Source organism: Gracilinanus agilis, chromosome 4 (assembly GCF_016433145.1).
Source record: "Gracilinanus agilis isolate LMUSP501 chromosome 4, AgileGrace, whole genome shotgun sequence".
NCBI lineage: Eukaryota > Metazoa > Chordata > Mammalia > Didelphimorphia > Didelphidae > Gracilinanus > Gracilinanus agilis.
This window is the reverse complement of record NC_058133.1, coordinates 18,789,979-18,809,962: the sequence shown is the minus strand read 5'-3', so window position 1 is coordinate 18,809,962 and position 19,984 is coordinate 18,789,979. Positions and strand designations below refer to the sequence as shown.

Below are 19,984 nucleotides of genomic sequence, written 5' to 3'. Positions count from 1 at the left end.
GCTCAGCTTCTCACTTACCAAACCCCAGAAAATTCTGAGCACCAAGCAGGCTCGAAGCAAAGACGACCTTCCCTGATTCATTAGCTTGGCCAAGGAGATGTGCACATTTGCACCTGGTGCCTCTACTTTTTTTCCCAGTGAAATGTTTGCAATCCAGTCTGTGGTCCAGGAAAGGTGGTCAGGACTGGCCTCAGAGAAGACTTCTGGCCATAAGAGTTTGATGGAAAAGGCTCGAGTACAAAGATTTGGAGGAATAGGGATGCTACAAGGCCATCAAACACAACCTCCTTCATATTACATGAATATGGAGAGCACAGTGGTGATGAGTGACAGAGCTGAGATTTGGACCCAAGTTATCAGATTCCAAATCCAACAGTCTCTTTCTTATATTTTTATATGCCCCCCCAATACCTACCAGCATGCTTGACACAGAGTTAGTAGATGCCTATGAATTAGTTGATTTGTATTTTCAGTCCCTGGCATAGGGTGGGCACTTAATACATGCCTGAAAATTATTTTGGCACACTTAAATTCTTGAGGGTTGGTGAATTGATTTGTACACACAGGACCTAGTAAAGTGCCTGGCGCAGAGTAGGCACTTAATAGATGCTTGGGGATTAACTGATTTGTATCCCTAGTTCCTGGCATATTTAATAAATTCTTGAGGATTCATGAATTGATTTGTGTACTCAGCACCTAACAGAGTGCTTGGCACAGAGTAGGCACTTAATAATTGCTTGTAAATTAATTGATTTATATCCCCAGTTCCTGGCACAGAGTAGGCATTTAATGAATGTCTGAAGACTGCTGAATTAGTTTTTCAGAGACCAAGCATTTAATAAATGCTTATGGATTGCTTGTTTGCCATGTATCTCCAAGACCTGGCACAAGTGCCTAGCACATAGTAGGTATTTACTCCATGCTTATTGATTGATTGTGGATTAATTAATCAATTGATAACCTGGTTGATTGAAGAAAGCAGATCAAGGAGAATGGCTTTAATTTAGAATCGTAGAGTTCACTGATAATGAAAGTTCAATCTAGAGGAGAGCTTAGATCCTACTGATTCCATCAAGCACCTATAGTATGAACTTCTGGCAAAACACCTTTTAAAAATGGTCATCTAGATGTTCCTGGCTTTCCTCCAGGAATGAGGAACTCACTGCCTAACTTGACATTCCATTGCAACTAAGAATAAAGGGAGGGAAAATCTGGTGTAGTTCAAGGAATCCAGAATTAGAAATCTTTGGTTCCACTTTCCCATCTGCCTCTGAGGTGTAATATGATGGATACATCACTACACTCGGCTTTAACCTCTATTCACCACTTCTTATGCTTAGCTAGTGGATATTTTTTACATAAATACATAGAGAAGACTAGCAGGGCCAGGGCAGGATAGTCATCTCTGAAGAGTTCTCATGAGGAAGAAGAGTTAGACTTGTTTTGTTTCGCCACCGAGGGCAGAATTAGCAGCAGTGGGATGTGTGGGGAGGGCAGTTGTAAGAGGTAAATTTAGCTCTGATGTCAGGAAGAAGTTCCCAATGAGGAGAATTGCCCCAAAGTGGAACAGGCTTCCTCACTCCTCAGAGATCTTTAGATGCTAGATGGTCCCTTGTTGGAAATGTTATGATGGCAATTTCTTTTAGGCACCAGTTAAACTCAGTTGCCCATCGAGGCCCCTTCAAATTCTCAAACTGCATCATTGTTCCACCTTCTCTTTATAAATATTTTATTTTTCACCTGTTGATATAATTTTTAATAGTTGTTTTCTGATATTTTGTGATCCAGGTTCTCTCCCTCCTTCCCATCTCTCTTCCCTGCCCAGGAAAGAAAGTAATACGATATAGGTTGTACCATTGTATAGTACATATTGCCATGAAAGAAAACACGTAAAGCTTATACTAGAGAAAAATTCAGAGAGGAAATAGAGTGAAGAATGGTGTGCTTCAGTCTTCATTCAGACTTGGTCATTTCCTTCTTTGGCAGTGGAGAGCTTTTTTCAGTAGGTATCCCTTGCCGTTGTCCTGGATTCTCACATTGTTATTAAAAGTTAAATTTCCACTGTAGATCATCATACATTATTGCTTTTCCTGTGTACAATGTTCTCCTGGTTCTGATGACTTCAGATTACTTTCATTGATTACATTCAATGATTACTTCATTACTTTCTATCTTTGCATCACTTCGTATGAGGCTGTCCAGGTTGTATGTGTGTGGGATCCCCTTGTCTAGCATTTTTCATGGTACAATAGTATTCCTCTAGAATCCTATACCGGAATTTGTTCAACAACCCCCCAACTAATGAACATCCCTTCAGGCTCCAGTTCTTTGCCACCACAAAGAGAGCTGCTATAATATTTTTGCAGAAGTAGATCTTTTCACCCTTTCTGTAATCTCTTTGGGATATAGACTTAGTAGTGGTCTTGCTAGGTCAAAGGGTATACATAGTTTTATGGCCCTTTGGCATGTCAACTTTCTCTTTTTGCAGCTAAGAAAATTGAGAACCAGAAAAAAAAATTATCGCTTTATTCATTAATGATTGGAGTTGCTCACCCAAAGTCCCATAATCCCACAATTTCAGTCTTGGAGCCAGATAGGAATTGAGTGATTAGCTCATACAAGTCACGCCTGAACCAGTTGTCCTTCTATGCTGAGCCTGACAAAATGTCATTCAGACTTTACTTGAAAACCTCTAGTGAGGAAAGAATTCATGGCTTCCTCATGTAGTTCATTTGACTTTGAGACATCTCCAGTTGTTAAGACATTTTTCCCCAACTTCAGATTTGAGACTAGATTTCAAGCCACCTTAATATGTTCTGATGAAACTACTTAAGGAAGAAGTTATTTAGGCCAGAATTACTGGGTTACTCAGGAAGTACTTGGTCCAGGCAGGAATTGGACCCAAGGCTGACCCACCAGGTCATAAGGAAATGGGATCTAGAACTGAGAGATTTCCAGATTAAGTCACATAAAAGTGTGTTTATGGAAAGCAGTGTGTTTATATGAAAACTTCCTCTGACTCTTTTTTAAAGACTTTGAAAAACAAAATCAAGCTAGTGGATTTTATTTGATGCTCATTATTGGAACTGGACAAAATAGGGACTCCAGGGTTCCATCTTAGTTCTGTCTGCAGATGCTTTAAGACTGACAGCATTCTCATCTTTGCTTAAGGGGTAGATTACTTATCCTCAGGACCCTTGGAATCTCTTTGAAACACTATCTGTTATAAAAGAGTTGAAAAATTCTTGTTTATAGAAATCTGGAATATGAAATCATCTAGGAACCCCCCAAGAAAAATCACAAGAGCTTAGTTGCCACCTGTGGTGGGTAATAACTTCATTCTTCATCAGTTCACCATATTTTCCTATGACTCAATCCCATGGTGTTCACATACCACAATTTGTTTAGTCATGACTCTCTCCATGCCTTTGAAGAGACAATTTATAGCTGCACTCTTTGTGGTGGCAAAAAAAACTGGTAAACAAGGGTATGTCCTTCAATTGGGGAATGGCTAAACAAATTGTGGTTTATGTTGTTCATGGAATACTGTTGTGCTCAAAGGAATAATAAACTGGAGGAATTCCATGTGAACTGGAAAGAGCTCCAGGAATTGATGCAGAATGAAAGCAGAACCAGGAGAACATTGTACACAGAGACTGATACACTGTGGTAAAACAGAATGTAATGGACTTCTGTACTAGCAGCAAGGCAATGACCCAGGACAATTCTGAGGGATTTGTGGAAAAGACGTTACCCACATTCAGAGGAATAACTACAGGAGAGGAAACACAGGAGAAAAACAACTGCTTGAACACTTGGGTTGATGAGGACATGATTGGGGATGTTAGACCCAAAAGGACCACACCAATGCAACTATCAATAATATGTAAATAAGTCTTGTTTGATGACACATGTTAAAACCAGTGGAAATGGGAGTTAGCTATGGGAGGTTGAGGGGGTGAAGGGGAAGCTAAAAACATGAATCATGTAACCATGGAAAATTTTTCTAAAAATATAAAAATAATTTAAAAAATTAAATGCAAAAAATTAAATTTTAAAAAAGAAGAGACAAGGAGTATATAGATTCTTCTGTGGATCCATGAGGTCAGACTTCTCTAATATTCCACTGTCCCTCTACATAGTCTCATCTGGCCTGTCTACCTATACTCTGTAGAGGATCTATCCAGTGAACTGGAGATCTGTCTCCTTTTTTTCATTTAAGAAAGAATATTTCAGTTCTCCTTTGGAATCAGAAAGGTCTGGATTCAATATATTATATCATTTTATATAATCATATCATTTATATAATAATATGATATAATAATATATCAATACTATAATAAATTATTTGATTATATAATATATTAAATATATTAATTGTTTGACATGGCAAGTCACCTCAGTGCAGAGTGCCTCGGTTGTAGAAAAGTTGCTGATTTCCACTCATAGAAGAGTTTTCCACACCAGGAGTTCCCTTTACTGATGCAATCATTCATCTAAGAAAAATGAAGAATGGGTGTATAGTCGGTAAAACAAATAGCATTTTCCAGGTTCTAGACACTGTGTGAGGTTCTGGGGATGCAAAGACAATTCCAGGTGTAGCCCCTGCCCTCAAAGAGCATACTTTCTTCTGGGGGGGCAATATTCAAATAACTGGGTACAGTCACACAATATCCATTCTATCCATTTTATATCTGTGTCTGTAGTGGAAGAGAATTTCAAGGGAAAGTCACTAGCTGAGTGGTGGGGAAGAGAGAACCAGGAGAGAGGGGCCTTTTGTAGAGTGTGGAATCTGAGCAGTAGCTAAGAGGCAGAGGCGAAGAAGGAGAACATTCCATGGAAAGAGGATGACCAGTGAAAAGGCATGGAGGGTGAGCTAGGTAGCACAGTGGCGTCAGGAGGACCTGGGTTTGAGTCTGGCTTCAGACACTTCCTCGCTATGAGACCTTAGGCAATTCATTTAACCCACTTGACCTCACTCTTGCCACTCTTCTGTCTTAGAACTGAGACAGAAGGTAAGGATTAAAAAATGAAAAAAAAAAGACATAGGAATGGGAGATGGAGCATCCTGTATGAGGAAGAGTATGGGAACTAATGTATTAAGACTGGAGATGGAGGAAAGGGCCATATTGTGAAGGACTTTACATTGCAGAGGTCTTTATAGAGAGCGGCTAGAATTTATTGAGCAGAGGGATGAGATGGTCAGAGGGGCACTCCAGGAAAGCCACTTTGGCAGCTGAGTGGAGGATGGACTGAAAAGAGGAGAGCCTTGGGCAGGAAAAAAATAGAAGGAAAAAAATGGGGATCTTGTATCCAAGAGATGGGAAATTAGAAATGATGTTATTGAGCAACAGATCACCTCTGTGGGATGAATAAGAATGAAGAGTCAAGGATAGGGTGGCACCCCTGTGTGAGTGATAAAATAGGAATACCCTTAGTAGTAATAGGGAAGTTCTGAAGAGGCGAGGGCTTCTTGGAGGAGGAGGAGGAGGAGGTGGGAAAAAGTAAGGAGTTCTGTTTTGTACTTATCGATTGTGTGACTTGGCAAGAATTTCAGCTAGCTCTGTGATGTCTCTTTAGAATGTTTCAAAGGCAATTGATGATGCCAGGCTGGAGCTCAGAAGTTAAACTAAACCATCTATATAGATTGTGATACCCTTGGGTTCTTTTATTCTTATAATGGAACCTTGGAAGCCATAAGGATATAGATGTGTGTGAGTGTGAGTATGAGTGTGAGTGTGTAAATATTAACCCACAAAAGCTGGGGTAGGGAGGATGGGATTCAGAAAAGACAGCAGTTGACCTGGTTTGGCAGTAAAGATTATCAGGGACAAAGATATGTAGGGAGAACATAGAGGACAGTAGTAGTCACTGAGAAGGTTAAATCAGACTTGTTCAATTTAAAGGAATTGTTGACCTTACTGTCTCCACCACAACTTTGGCCAGGTCTTCCACGGTATTCTTATCACCATGGAAGGACATTAGCTTCTTTCCCTCTATTGAAACTCTAAGACACCAAAGATCACAGAATCACAACCTTAAATATGGGAGAGATCTTAAAAGTCAATTACTCTAAGCACTGCCTTTTGTGGATGAGGAAAGCAAGACCCAGAAAGACAAAGTGATTGCATAGGTGCTAAGTGGAAGAGCTGAGACTTGGACATAGTTCATAGGGTTCCAACAAGTCTCCATGAGGGAGATTTTCACCCTGTCTTACCTGGAAGAAGGCCATCATGCCATTTCATGGTCATTTTGAATTTTGCTCCTTTTACTTTGCTTTCCAGCTCTAGATTTATTATCTTTCCTATTTTAATATGAATCCCTTCAAAGTTTAATTGAGCTCAGTAAACATGAAAACATATTACTTATAAAATAACTCCCTATTTGATAAGAATTAGTTTAAAAAAAGCATAAAGTATTCTGAAAGAAATTAGGTTTAGACCATCATTTATATACCATATTAGGGCATTATTTCAAAATGGATTAATTATGTGAATATTAAAGATCATAACATTAAAAAGGAGAACAAACTAAATAAGGGATAGAAGTAATTTTTAAAAAAAGCTTTTACAGCAACAAAATCAGTGCCTCTAGAACTAAAAAGGAACTTTATATCAAATGCCTTATATGGATCTGATAATGCAACATTTATAGAAACTAACAGAAATATATTAGACCAAAAGACACTCACCAAAAGAATGGCTATAGAATATGAGTTCACAATTGTTAAAATGTAAAGTATTAAGAGCCATTTGACAGAATGTACCAATTCACTAATATAGAGAAATGCAAATTAAGAACACTCTTTGGTTTCATCTCATACCTCGCATATTTTCAAAGATGACAAAATATGGGAATATTTCATTTTGAGGGATTGCAGAAATACAAATGAATTGTTGGTGAAGCCATGAACTGTAATTTAATTGCAAAATTCTGTGAAATAATTTGGAATTATGCAAAGAACAGGACAAAGATAGCCATATTCTTGACCCAGATTTTTTAACTATTAGGCTTATTCTCCCAAATGGCCAATGGCCAAAAGAAAGGCTCCATATATACAAAAATATTTATAACAACAATTTCTTCAGTTAAAAAAAAGAATTGGTATCAGAATCGATGCCCACTTATTGAGAGGAATGGCTGAATAAGTTGGAGTATATGAATGCAATAGAATATGAATAACATATTAAAAAAATGAACATGATGAATACAGAGAATTATAGCAAAACTTCCACGAACTAATGCAATGTGAAGTAGGATGACAAAAATGATTACTACAAAGTAAATGGGAAAAACGATAACAAAAAAAAATTAATAGTAAAATATTGCAAATTATAATGACCAAGCTTGACCCCAAGAGAGAGATAGGAGAAGACTCTACTCTTTTGCCAAATGGGTGAGGCTAATATAAAGTATATAAATTTATTTTCTACATGATTAGTCCTGAGGGTTGTACACAATTAAAAAATGAATTCTAGGAAGCATCTTTGGCTCTCAAGAATGCCATCGAACATCCTCATAGAGTGCCTTTAATCAAACAGCTGCTTCTCGACTCCGCAGTATTTCTGTCACTTTTCCAACTCTTTCCGTTTTTCCTCTATGAAGAAAATGAGATACCAGACAAAACAAAAGCAGGTGTCAGAGTCACTTTTATTATCCCAACACTCTTCTCTTCACTAGCAAGTCTCGCAGAAGTTGCTTTGTCAACTTCATTTCATCAACCTCACACCAACCCACAGTGAATAATACTGGCCCCATTTCTAGAAGGAGGGGAAAAAAACAACCAAAGCCATGACTATCACCTTACTGATAATTTTATTTGCCAGAAGATGGAAGAACAACTAAGGGAACATTCAATACTGGTTCTTATGGTCATCAACAGGGAGGAACTGGACAGAATTCTTACAGAAAAAAAAAAAAAAACCCTTTCCTCCTAGATTGTGCAGTAGAAAAGGAGGGTAGGAAGGAATATATTCCAACCTTAGGAAAAGGAGACATTCCATGAACTAAAATTCCATGAAAGAAATGAATCCAAGAAAGTGAGAGTCCCTTAAAGAAGAAATTCTGAAGAGCCCAAAAGAATCGATTGTAATGAGCTGCAAAAGGGGAGTTGTCTAAAGTGGCTGGCTTGGATGCAAGAGTTTGTTGTTGTTGGTTTTTAAGTCTTATCTTCTCTCTTAGAATCTATGCTAAAACATAGCACTAAGATAGAAGAGCAGTTAGGGTTAGGTATTTGCGGTTAAGTGATTTGTCCAGAGTCACACAGCTAAGAAGTACCTGATGCCAGACTTGAACCCAAGAACTGTTGCCTCCAGACCTGGCTCTCTATCTACTGAGCCACCTACCTGCTCCTAATTTAGTTGAGTTTTTTGTTTATTTGTTTTGGAAAGCTGTAGCAGAAGATAGATCCAAGGACAGGATCATATCAATCTGATAACTTAATTTGGGCTTACAGTCTAAAAAAATACCTGGACTTTTTGTCTTTTGTAAGGATATTTTATTTTATTAATTACACGTAATAACAAATTTGCACCTAAGTTTTCTGAAGTTATATGATCTAAATTGTCTCCCTCCCTCCCATCCCTTCCTCTTCCTGGAGGTGGCAAGCAATTTGACCTGCGTATACATGTTTTATCATGCAAAACATATTTCCATATTGCTCATTTTTATCAGAAACTAATCATATAAAGCCAAAACACCAAAATAAAAACACAAATAAACTAAAGTGAAAAGTCATATGCTTTGATTTGCATTCCAGTCCCAACAGTTCTTTCTCTGGAGGTGGAGAGCATTCTTAAGTCCTTCAGAATTGTCTTGGATCATTTCATTGCTCAGAAGAACTAAGACTATCCCAGTTGATTACTCCATAATATTCCTTTTACTCTGCATAATGTTCTCTTGGTTCTGCTTATTTCATTCTGTATCAGTAGATTTGGATCTTTCCAGTTCTTTCTGAAATTATCCTGTTCGTCGTAACCTACAGCACAATAATATTCCATCACCATCATTACCACAGTTTGTTCAGCCATTTCTTGATTGATGGACATCCCTTCACTTTCCAATTCTTTCCACCACAAAAAGAGGTGCTATAAATATTTTAGTACAAGTAGTTCCTCCCCCACCTTTTAAAATGTCTCCTTGCAATACAAACCTAGTAGTGGTATTACTGGATAGAAGACTATACATTATTTTATAGCTATTTGGGCAGAGTGCCCAATTGCCCCCCAGAGTGGTTAGATTAGTTCACCACCCCACCAGTGATGCATTAGTTTCCCCATTTTACCCCATCCCCCCCAACATTTATCACTTTCTTTTACTATCATACTGGCCAAACTGATAGGTGTAAGGTGGTACCTCTGAATTGTTTTAGTTTGCATTTTTCTAATCAAGAGAGATTTAGAACCTTTTTTATATATGATTATTGATAGTTTTGATTCCTTTATCTGAAATTGCTTATTCATATCCTTTGGCTATTTGTCACTCAGGAAATGTCTTGTATTCTTAAAAATTTGACTTTGTTCTCCATATATTTGAGAAATGAGACCATTATCAGAGAAATTTGTTATAAATTTTCCCCAGTTTGTTGTTTCCCCTCGAATCTTATTTCTATTGGTTTTATTTGTACAAATTTTTAAATTTAATATAGTCAAAATTATTCATTTTTATCTGGTAATGTTCTCTATCTCTTATTTGGTCATAAATTCTTCCCTTCTCCATAGATCTGACAGATAAACTATTCTATGTTCCTTAATTTACTTTAGTATCAACCTTTATGTCTAAATCATATGTCCATTTTGACTGTATCTTGAAAATAGTTTGTGACATATTGTTCTATACCTAATTTTTGCCATATGGTTTTCTAGTTTTCCCAGCAGTTTTTGTCAAATAGTGAGTTCTTATACCCAAATCCAAGATCTTTGTGTTTATCAAATACTAGATTGCTAAGGTTATATACCATTAATCTATTCCATTGATCCACCAATCTATTTCTTAGCCAGTACCAGACTGTTTTGATGAATACTACTTTATAATACAGTTTGAGATCTGGTACTGGGAAGCCATTACCCTTCACATTTTTTTTCAATTATTCCCTTCGTATTCATGATCTTTTGTTCTTCTAGATGAATTTTGATATTATTTTTTCTAATTGTATAAAAGTTTTTTTGACAGTTTTATTGATATGGCACTGAATAAGCTAATTAATTTCTGTAGGATTGTCCTACCCACGAGCAATTACTGTTTTTCCAATTGTTTAGATCTAGCCTTATTTGTGAGAAAAGCGTTTTGTAATGTGGTCATATGATTCCTGTATTTGTCTTGGCAGATAAATTCCCAAGTATTTTATATTGTCTAGAGAGAGAAATTTTAAATGGAATTTCTTTTTCTAACTCTTGCTGTTGGACTTTGTTGGTAATATATAGAAATGCTCATAAATTATGTGGGTTTGTTTTGTAACTTTGAGTTTGTTCTTCAACTTTGCTAAACTTACTATTTCCACTAGCTTTTTAATTCATTTTAATTTAATTCATTAATTTAATTTAATTCATTCTCTAGGGTCCTCTCAGTAGACCATCATATCAGCTGCAAAGAGTGATAGTTAAGTTTCCCCATTGCTTACTTTAATTCCTTCAATTTCTTTTCTTCTCTTATTGCTAAAGCTAGTATTTCGAGGACAATTTTAAATAATAGTGGTGATAAGGGCCACCCTCGTTTCAATCCTATTCTTAATGAGAAGACTTCTGACATCCCCATTGCTGGTGACACTTGCTGATAGATACTATTTATTATTTTAAGGAAAGGTCCTTTTATTCCCATGCTTTCTTGTGTTCTTAATAAGAATGGGTGTTGTATTTTGTCAGAGACTTTTCATGTTTTTTTGTTCAAATAGTTATTCAACTGAACATTCCCCAATTTATACTTGTGAAATCAGTTTCTTTAACTCGTTGGAATATTTGCGAAACACTCCACTGGCAATATCCCTGTAAGGCAGGTAGTGCATATATACTGTGTCCATTTTTCAGAAGAGACTGTCTTTATCGCTAAAATAGGAATAACAATATTTGTTTTATGGAACGCATTGGAGTCTTGTGCTACGTGATAGTTGATGTCAATTTTTTTACAAACTCGATCTATATGAATGTCTATTCTTGCTACTGAATGTCTTGCCCATGATCACACAGGTTGGCATACATCTTATGAATAATTTGTACTCAAAATGCCAAATTCCTATTCTCTATCCACTCCACAACATTGTCCCTCAATCACTCAGCCGTGTAATGCCTAAATGAGTTTTTTAGCATACCAATATATAATGCGTATAATTCTGATGTCTTGAATTAATTGAGTGTGTCCCTGGTCAAGTCACTTAACCTATTTGTTTCAGTTTTGCCATCTGCAAAATGAGGATGATAATAGCTACATGTGCCCTTCCCTCCTCGTCACTTATTTTATATTTCAATTCCTGGGGGAGTATTATCATTCTATGGTGTCTAGTATGAAAAATCATTCTTCTTTAAAGAAAAGAAAGAAGGAAAAAAGTGAGTTAAGTAATTGTGCCTTCTCTCTGCCATCTATTAGCATGATTCTATCCACAACTGGTAACTACTCACTCTTCTTGGTTCTGCTTCTTGAAACCAAGAGCTCAAAACAAAACAAAACAAACTCACCTTTTGAAAACTGCTTCCTTAGCAAACGACCAAGTGCTAAATCTGCAGAGGGCTTTAGTCCTCCAGGACTATTGCATTCTCCTACATTTATCTTCATGTCATCACCGCCCCCCTGGATCGCTGCAGCACCCACCAGGAGGTGGTGGCGGCCACTTTGAGAATCACTGGTCTAGTTAATAGATAGGCAGCGACAGATGTGGAAGTCAAGTCTGTGTTGTCAACCTCTAAATCTTGTTCTCTTTCTACTGCCATGTGCTAATTTGGCTGCCATCTTGTTTTTAGCATTAATTTAATGTTGATAACAACCGTCTACAAGGGTATAGACTCTGTAGCTAGAAGGTCCATTCATACAGCTGGTGTGATTCCCAGGACAGTAGGTCAGTTAATAGATCAGAGGTCATGTAAATAGGCCAGATCATGGGGTAGTAGAGAGGACTCCAGATTTGGAGTCAGGCGGCCTGGGATCCAATTTAGCCCTCATCACTACCTCTGTGAGCTTTGACAAATCATTCAACCTCTGTGAGACTCGTTTGTCATCTGAAAAATGAAGGAATTGGACCAGATGGCTTCCAGAGCATCTTCCAGATTCATACCAACCATTCTATCAAATGAGGAGCTTGGGATAGGGACGTTGTAAGGCTCCCTCTAATGGACAGAGCACCAGACCTTGAATAAAAAAGACCTGAGTTCCAATCCAGCCTCAAACACTGTCTAGCTGTGTAACCCTGGGGAAGCCACTTTACCTTCTTTGTCTCAATTTTCTCATCTGGAGAAGAAAATGGCAAACCTCTATACTACAGTGGTTCCCAAACGTTTTTGGCCTACCACCCCCTTTCCAGAAAAAATATGACTTAGCCCCCTGGAAATTATTATTTTTTAAATTTTAATAGCAATGAATAGGAAAGATAAATGCACCTGTGGCCATCACGGCCCCCTGGATCTCTGCAGCACCCACCAGGGGGCAGTGGCGCCCACTTTGGGATTCACTGCTCTATAGTATCTGTGCCAAGAAAACCCCAATGGGGTCATGAAGACTTGGACACAACTGAACGATGACAACAAGCTCTAAATGATTGGGGAGCCTATTTGGCATTAAGCATTATCTCTCCCCATGGAGATGTGAACTTCTTGAGGCAAAAACCTTACATTTGCCTTTTGTGGCCTATCCAGTGCCTGACACATAGTATTCTCCTAAAAATGCTGGATGACGGTGTGGCCACTGGCTTTAGTGACAAGCTGTATTTCCCTGGGGGAGTCACTTAACCAGTCCCTGAGCCTCGGTTCTCTCAGCTGTATAAAAAGGGAATCATAAAAACTGGTAAGTCCTCTAAAGGACTGTTATAAGAGTAAAAAAAAATGCAGCCAAGGGCTTTGCAGACTTTAAAAGCAGATATTTCCGTGTTGGCTGCTATTATTCTTTCTGCGTCCCATGGTGTTGCTCAGGCCAGATCCCAGTGGGCGTTGATACCTCCCGTGTTCCATTGGACCACATTCTTGCTCCAGCTTAAAAAAAGAATGTTGGCCTGCTGCCTGGTGGAAGAGGGGAGCGGACCCCTTCTCCTTATCTGTCTTTGCTTTCCAGGCCTTTCATGCTGGTGCCACACTGCCATAGTCCCATTCTGACCATTTTATCAGCCACACACACTCCCCAAAATGGCAACTTCATATGGCCCTGTGCTATCTCAGAGTTCACATTCGTTCGGTCTGTCAGAGGCCTGTCAGCAAGTCCTGAGGAAGGCCAGAACCAATCCCAGGAAAACTGAACTTTGACAGACGCTTCACAGCCGCGATGGTGCCGGACACGAGCCTGCTTCAGCCAAACAGGCTCGCCATGAGCGTCTTTGGTTTCTTGGTTTCTCCAGTGAGTTGGACATTGGGTTCAGGTCTCTGGATCTCCCTGTGGGTTGGGTCTTCCATTCTGTAAGCCAATTGGGGGCAAAGCTCGGAAAAAGCAGGCTATTCCAGGACTAAGCTGCTATCTCTGTAATTCTCTCCCCCTCCCCAGGCATCTCTGTTATTCCCAGGCTGCTTCCTCTGAGGCTGTCCAGGTTCTGGCCTCATTAGAAAAGAACAAAAGATTTCCCTGGAAAGTGTGGCCTTCCAAAAGTAAATACTGTGAGTGGCACATAAATAATGCAGGAACACAAGCATGGCTTTTTGGAAAAAAGAACCTGTTTGGAGAAGTCCTCAACCCCCCCCCCCAATCCCTGAACCCTGCAAACTCTGGGCTTGGGGGACGTTTTCCTTTAAGCCTAAGGAAGCAAATCCAAAGTTCTTCTTGTTCCTGGCCAAACAGCTTTAAGGGCTCAATTATATGGTTAGGATTTTTACAACCATGTTCCCTTTATGTGGGCCCGGTATACAAAGGCTCCTAATGGCCCAGAAATTCGATCTGGTGGAGTGTTTGAAGCAATGGGGCTCCCAGGAAGGAGAATGGAGCCGGGCTTTCTTCAAAGCCCACAATGAGAAAATTTCAGAGCTGCAAGAGCCTTGGAGATCGACCGGTTACCCCTTTAATTTTACAGCTGAGGAAACTGAGGCCAGCAGGGTTCAACCATTAGGAAGTATCCAAAGCCAGATTTGAACTTAGGAAGAAGATGAGTCTTCCTGACTCCAGGCCTGGGACTCTATCCACTGCCCCACACGGCTTCGTAGTTGAAGCTGTAGCACAATCCATTTCGGAAATAGGTGGTGGGCGTTAAAAATACGAGAGAGAATGCGGCATATACTAAAAGGAAAAAAGAAAAGACGTTATTTCCATATTTATTCGTAGTGAAATGCTCTGAATAGTTTACAGGCAGACATAGCTATGAGGATCAGTACTGTGGAAGAGTGGGAAATCCACCTCATGGAATCGCAAACCCTGGGCTGGAGCCCTCATTGCCAAGCAGTGGCTACACAGAGGTGGCAATGTTTCCCCATTGACCAACCAACTGGGGAACCCTCAGACCCATCATCACTCCACAGAAGCTATATAGGAAGGCGTAGGGTCTCTGGACACATAATAAATAACTTAAAATCATAGGAACGTGTTTCTGGACCAAGCAAATCCCAAGCCACAGAGCAGTGATGGTGACTTGACGAAGAGCTTGACTCTACTAGAGTCAAACCTAAAGAGCCTTGACTTTGGATGAAGTCAGTGACGGGTCTCAGATCCAAGAGCGGAACCAAAGAGCCCTCCATGGGGGACAGCCCGATGACCGTCAGTCATATAAGTGACCCCCAAGTTCATATGTTTAAAAAAAAGGGCAATCAAAAAATGCCTGAGTTCTAGGGGCTTCTTCCTTCCAAACTGCCTTGTACATACGAGTTAGGGCTAGGAACTGGATGAGGGATTTTATTGATATTAGGAATCCTTGGATGAGGAAACTCTCTCTTCCCATAGTGGTTCAGCACCTTCTCTGCAGCTCGTAATCTTAAAGTGTTACCTAGGGCAATGACTTACTCAGGGTCACACAACTAGTACATATCATACCCTGCACTCAATCCAGTCTTTCCAGCTTGCTATATTTATATAAATTTCTATTTATTAATAGACTTATTCATTTAAATTTAAATTTATTAATATAGATTTCTATTTATACATATCACTTTTCTTCATGAGCCATAAGCTCCTCAAAGGTAGGAATTGTGTGTGTGTGTGTGTGTGTCTTTTTAGGTCCTTGTATATTACCCAGTGAGCATGTGATAAATGATAAAATTCTTGATCAATTGATTTTCTATCTTAGCAACTATACTATGAGAGAGGCAGGGCAAGAATTCTAATCCCATTTTACTACTGGGCTAGCTGAGAGAGCATAGTTCTGTGTCATAATTAATATATATGAGAATTAGAATTTTAAAAAGCCTTACCTTCTATTTTGGAATCATTCCTTTCGTATCATATCATAAATATCAGTTCTAAGGCAGAAAGATGAAGGAGGGGAGGCAATGAGGGTTAAGTGACTTGTCCAAGGTCACACAGCAAGGAAGTGTCTGAGGTCAGATTCGAACCTAGGACCTCCCATTTCTAGGCATAGCTATATGTACTGCGCTACCTACCTGCCCCTTGATATAGGATTTAAAAGCATTCTTCTGGCCAAAAAATCTGTTTAGTTGGGATGATGGTATCCATAATGGAAAGAATGTGGGATTTAGCATCAGTGGTCTTGGGTTTGAATGTTGGCATTGGCATTGTTATTTTAGGCATAGCATTTAATCTCTCTGGTTCTCAGATTCCTGCTCTGTTAAACCAGGAGACTGTCCTGGATGGCCTCTAATGTCTCTTCTAGCTTGAAGATTCTAATTCCATGATCCTTGATGGCTCGGTTCCTTCTGTGTTATGCTCATCTGTGAATACTTGAACCCAGCAAGGGAAATGTCTGGACAGTCCCATGCCAGACGATACAGGGGAGGAGATTTGATGGAATAAACACCTCCTGATACCCCTCTAATCATGGCGAACATGAGATTGGCTACTAATTCTTCTGATACAAGATCAACCAGCATCGATTTATAGAGTTCAAGCTGGAAGGGTACCTCATAATCAAGCAGGTCTAACTCCTTCATTTCACAGAAGAGGAAACAGTCCCTGAAAGCTTAAGTGCCTTTGCTCAAAGTCACAAAGGTAGGAAGTGAAAGAGTCAATATCCAAACCCATTCTCTGGCTCCAAATTCAGAATTCTTTCCTCCGGGCTATATTTATCATTTCCTTCGGTTACCAATGGGACAGCTACGAAGCTCAGTGGAGAGTTCTGAGCCTGGAGTTGGGAAGAATCATCTTCCCAAATTCAAATCTGGTCTCCGTAGGTGACCCTGGGTAAGTCACTTAACCCTATCTGCCTCAGTTTCTTCATCTATAAAATGACCTGGAAAAGGAAACAGCAAACCACTCCAATATCTTTGCCAACAAGTTCCAAATGGTGTCACAAAGAATCAGACACGACTGAAATGATGGACCATCATCATCATTTGAACCAATGAATTGGATGCCACATCACTGTAGGCATAGAGGGTAAATGCCCTTAAGTGTCTATGAGATGAAGGTAGAGGGAAAGAACTGAGGACGTTTATTCAGAAGAAAAAAAAGACGTGGGGCTACACGATATGAGCCTTCAAGTATGCAAAAGGTTGTCAGATGAAAGATGGGTTAAGCCTGGTCTCTTTGGTCACCAAGCACAGAACTAGAAACAGTGGGTGAAACTGTAGTTTGAGCATCGTTATCAGGAAAAATGAATGCATTTCCTAGTTAATGAGAACTCTCTGGGTAGGAAATGGGCCCCCTCCCCAGCTGAAGATCTTCAAGCAAGAAGACCCGAGTAGCCACTTCACTGATTTGTGGCCACGGGATTTCCTTTTTGAGCCAGGAGTTAGACTAGAAGACCATTATGGTTCCTCCTGGAGATTTGGTGTTACCGTGTGTGAGATGCTGAAAATGGAGGGTCGAGATGTGGCCATTCCGTCAACTCATTTAATTCTAAAGGCAATCTAGGCCATATCGGTATGAGCAGTGTAATTAAGTAGGAGAGTGATAAGAACTGGATCTGCGATTTTCTTGGTATGGGAAATACCTGGGTGAGCAGTGACCAGTGCAGGTTGGCACCTATACAATACCTTAGTCTTAGAGGCATGATGAATAATCTGTTGGGCTTGTGTTTGGGAAGATCTAAATTCAAATCCAGCCTCAGACGCTTTTGGGATGTGTGACCCTGGGCATTTAATCCTTGTTTGCCTCAGTTTTCTCACCTGTAAATTAGGGACAATAACAAATACTGTAAATTAGGGATAATACTAGCCACTAGCAATACTAGTCATCATAAGGGGGTTGTGAGAATGAAATGGGATCATATTTGTAAATCACTCCGCAAAGCATGTAATGGGTATTAAATAAAAGCTTCTTCTTTTCCTTTTGAGGGTTGCCAAGGGCACTGAGAGATGACTTGCCTGGGATCCAACACCCTTTCCCTAATGCTAGGAATCATGGAATTTTAGAACTGGATTGTCTCTTAGAAAGGACTCCATGACTCAACCATCAGCTTGAAGACCATCATGGATTTGAGCTATAGAGAACTGTTCATTCTTTTGACCAAGTTTCTCCCCATGAAGCATCTCTCTGAGAAGCAGTGAGGTGGCTTAGTAGATAGAGCACTGGAGATGGAATCGGAGAGACGAGTTCAATTCTAGACTCAGACCCTTGCTAGCTGTGTAACCCTGGGCAAGTCACTTAACTTCTGCCTGCCTCAGTTTCTTCAATTATAAAATGAGAATAATCAATAGCCCTTACCTCCCAAGGTTGCTGTGAGGATCAAATGAAATACTATTTGTAAAGTGCTTAATTAGCACAGTTCTTGGGATATACAGTAAGTACTTTAGGACTTGTTTCCTTATTTCTGTTTTATAGATGAGGAAGTGGCAGCTCAGAGAGGGTAGTGACTTGTCCATGGTCACAAAGTGAATTAGTGGTAAAATAGGTCAGGGCCCAGGGTCATGTTACTCTCCACTGAGATGTCCTGGTACATTGGACAGTCTGATTTGGCTGCCATGTGTCCAGGGATTAGAGGCCATCTCAGACTCTTCTTAGCTTTGAATCAAGAGCCCTGTGGGAAGTCCAAGAAAAACGAGTCAACACTCATAAAACTATTTCATTATCTCTTTAGATCTCTTTGTTCTTTGGTGTGCAAATGGACCTATTCTGCAGACAATGGATGGGATGACAGTTTCTGGAAGATGATTAATTTGGAGGATTTCGTGGCTGATAATTACTGCAAAATAGGTAGGAAAAAATGAATGAAAGACATTTTGTCATGTATAACACATGCATGTTGAGTCTTTCATGCATGTCCTCATGTGTATGTCTATGTGTGTGTCTTTTATCATCTAGTCTGGCCCTATGATTTCATTGATCTCAGGAATTCCTGTGCTGGAAAGTCCCCCCAACTAATGTGGAGTAGTAACTCACCTGCACTAGGAGATGGAGAATTTATGGGATGAGAATAAAAATGGCGGAGATTGGAAGGATTTGGATAGGTCACAATCTGCAATGATAGACTTTGAATGCACTATGATGAGTTCAATTAGCAATTGGTATTGGTGGAGGAAATCTTCCACAGTGCAGTTGAAATCACAGTTCTGGGGCAAAAACTACAACAGCCACCACCGAAAAAAAAAAACAAAAACAAAAACAAAAAGATGGAGATACACATGATGTTAAAATATAGAAATTTAGACCAGCTCAATTCAATGGAAAAGCACTTGCTCTGGGAGCAGATAATCAGAGTTCAAATCCACCTCTAATTCTTTATATCGTGTCCTGAGATTAGTCACTTAATTTCCTTGTGATTAATTCAGTTTGCTCAAGTGTCAAATGAGAAGGTGGGTTAGATTATTCTTAAGGCCTCTTCTAGCTCTTGACCCTGTAGCCTTCTCTAAGAATCAATGAGTGCTATTTCTAGGTCCTGTGAACCAAAGTATTCAACTTTCAAGCCATTTCAATGTCATGTTGACATAGGGAATTCCAGGGATAGTTAGAAGATAATCTAAGTGGCACATTCACACGATATAATCAGTCTAATTATTCAGGTTAAGCTTTGGTATTGGCTCAACTGGGAACAGACATCCAGTTCAGTCCACCAGCATTTAATAAGCACCTACTATGTGCCAGGTACATTAAAAAACAAAGGGAGTCTTATGTGGTAGAAAGAGCCCTGGCCTGAGACTCTGGAGGTTCTCCTTTTGGCTCTACCATTAACTAATAATTAAAAGCAGATGACATCCATGGGTCCATTAACCTCCCCTCCCCCTACAAGAACATTAATTTTTTTTGTCTGTAAAATAATCAGGGCAAACTAAACCACCAGAGTGTATGATCTTTAAGGCAGGTGGACAGATCTGGACTCAGACACTTCTCAGCTGCTTTGTGTACCTGGGAAACATCTCTCAGACTCCATTTCTGTAAAAGGAAGATTATAAAATCACACCTGGAATATTTTAGTTGCTTGATGGTTGGCTTCCCCACTTCAAGTTTCTCCCCTTTATGGTTCATCTTCTCTTCAACTTTGCTTTGGGAAATCACTTTAGGGAAATCATCATTTGAACCAATGAATTTGATGCCACATCACTGTAGGCATAGAGGGTAAATGCCCTTAAGTGTCTATGAGATGAAGGTAGAGGGAAAGAACTGGGGATGTTTATTCAGAAGAAGAAAAGACGTGGGGCTACACGATATGAGCCTTCAAGTATGCTAAAGGTTGTCAAAGTGATTTCCCTAAAGCAAAACATTTATCATCTCTCTCTCTCTCTCTCTCTCTCTCTCTCTCTCTCTCTCTCTCTCTCTCTCTCTC

General features: G+C 39.5%; 1 protein-coding gene across 1 annotated transcript in view; it reads left to right on the top strand.

Moving 5' to 3' along the window:
* FGGY (FGGY carbohydrate kinase domain containing) overlaps nt 1–19,984 on the top strand; it is a 572,506-nt gene that overhangs the window by 258,973 nt on the left and 293,549 nt on the right. Inside the window, exon 6 of the mRNA XM_044673617.1 lies at nt 18,302–18,417. Within this exon, the coding sequence (XP_044529552.1) occupies nt 18,302–18,417 (116 nt within the window). The remainder of the gene's footprint in view (nt 1–18,301; nt 18,418–19,984) is intronic.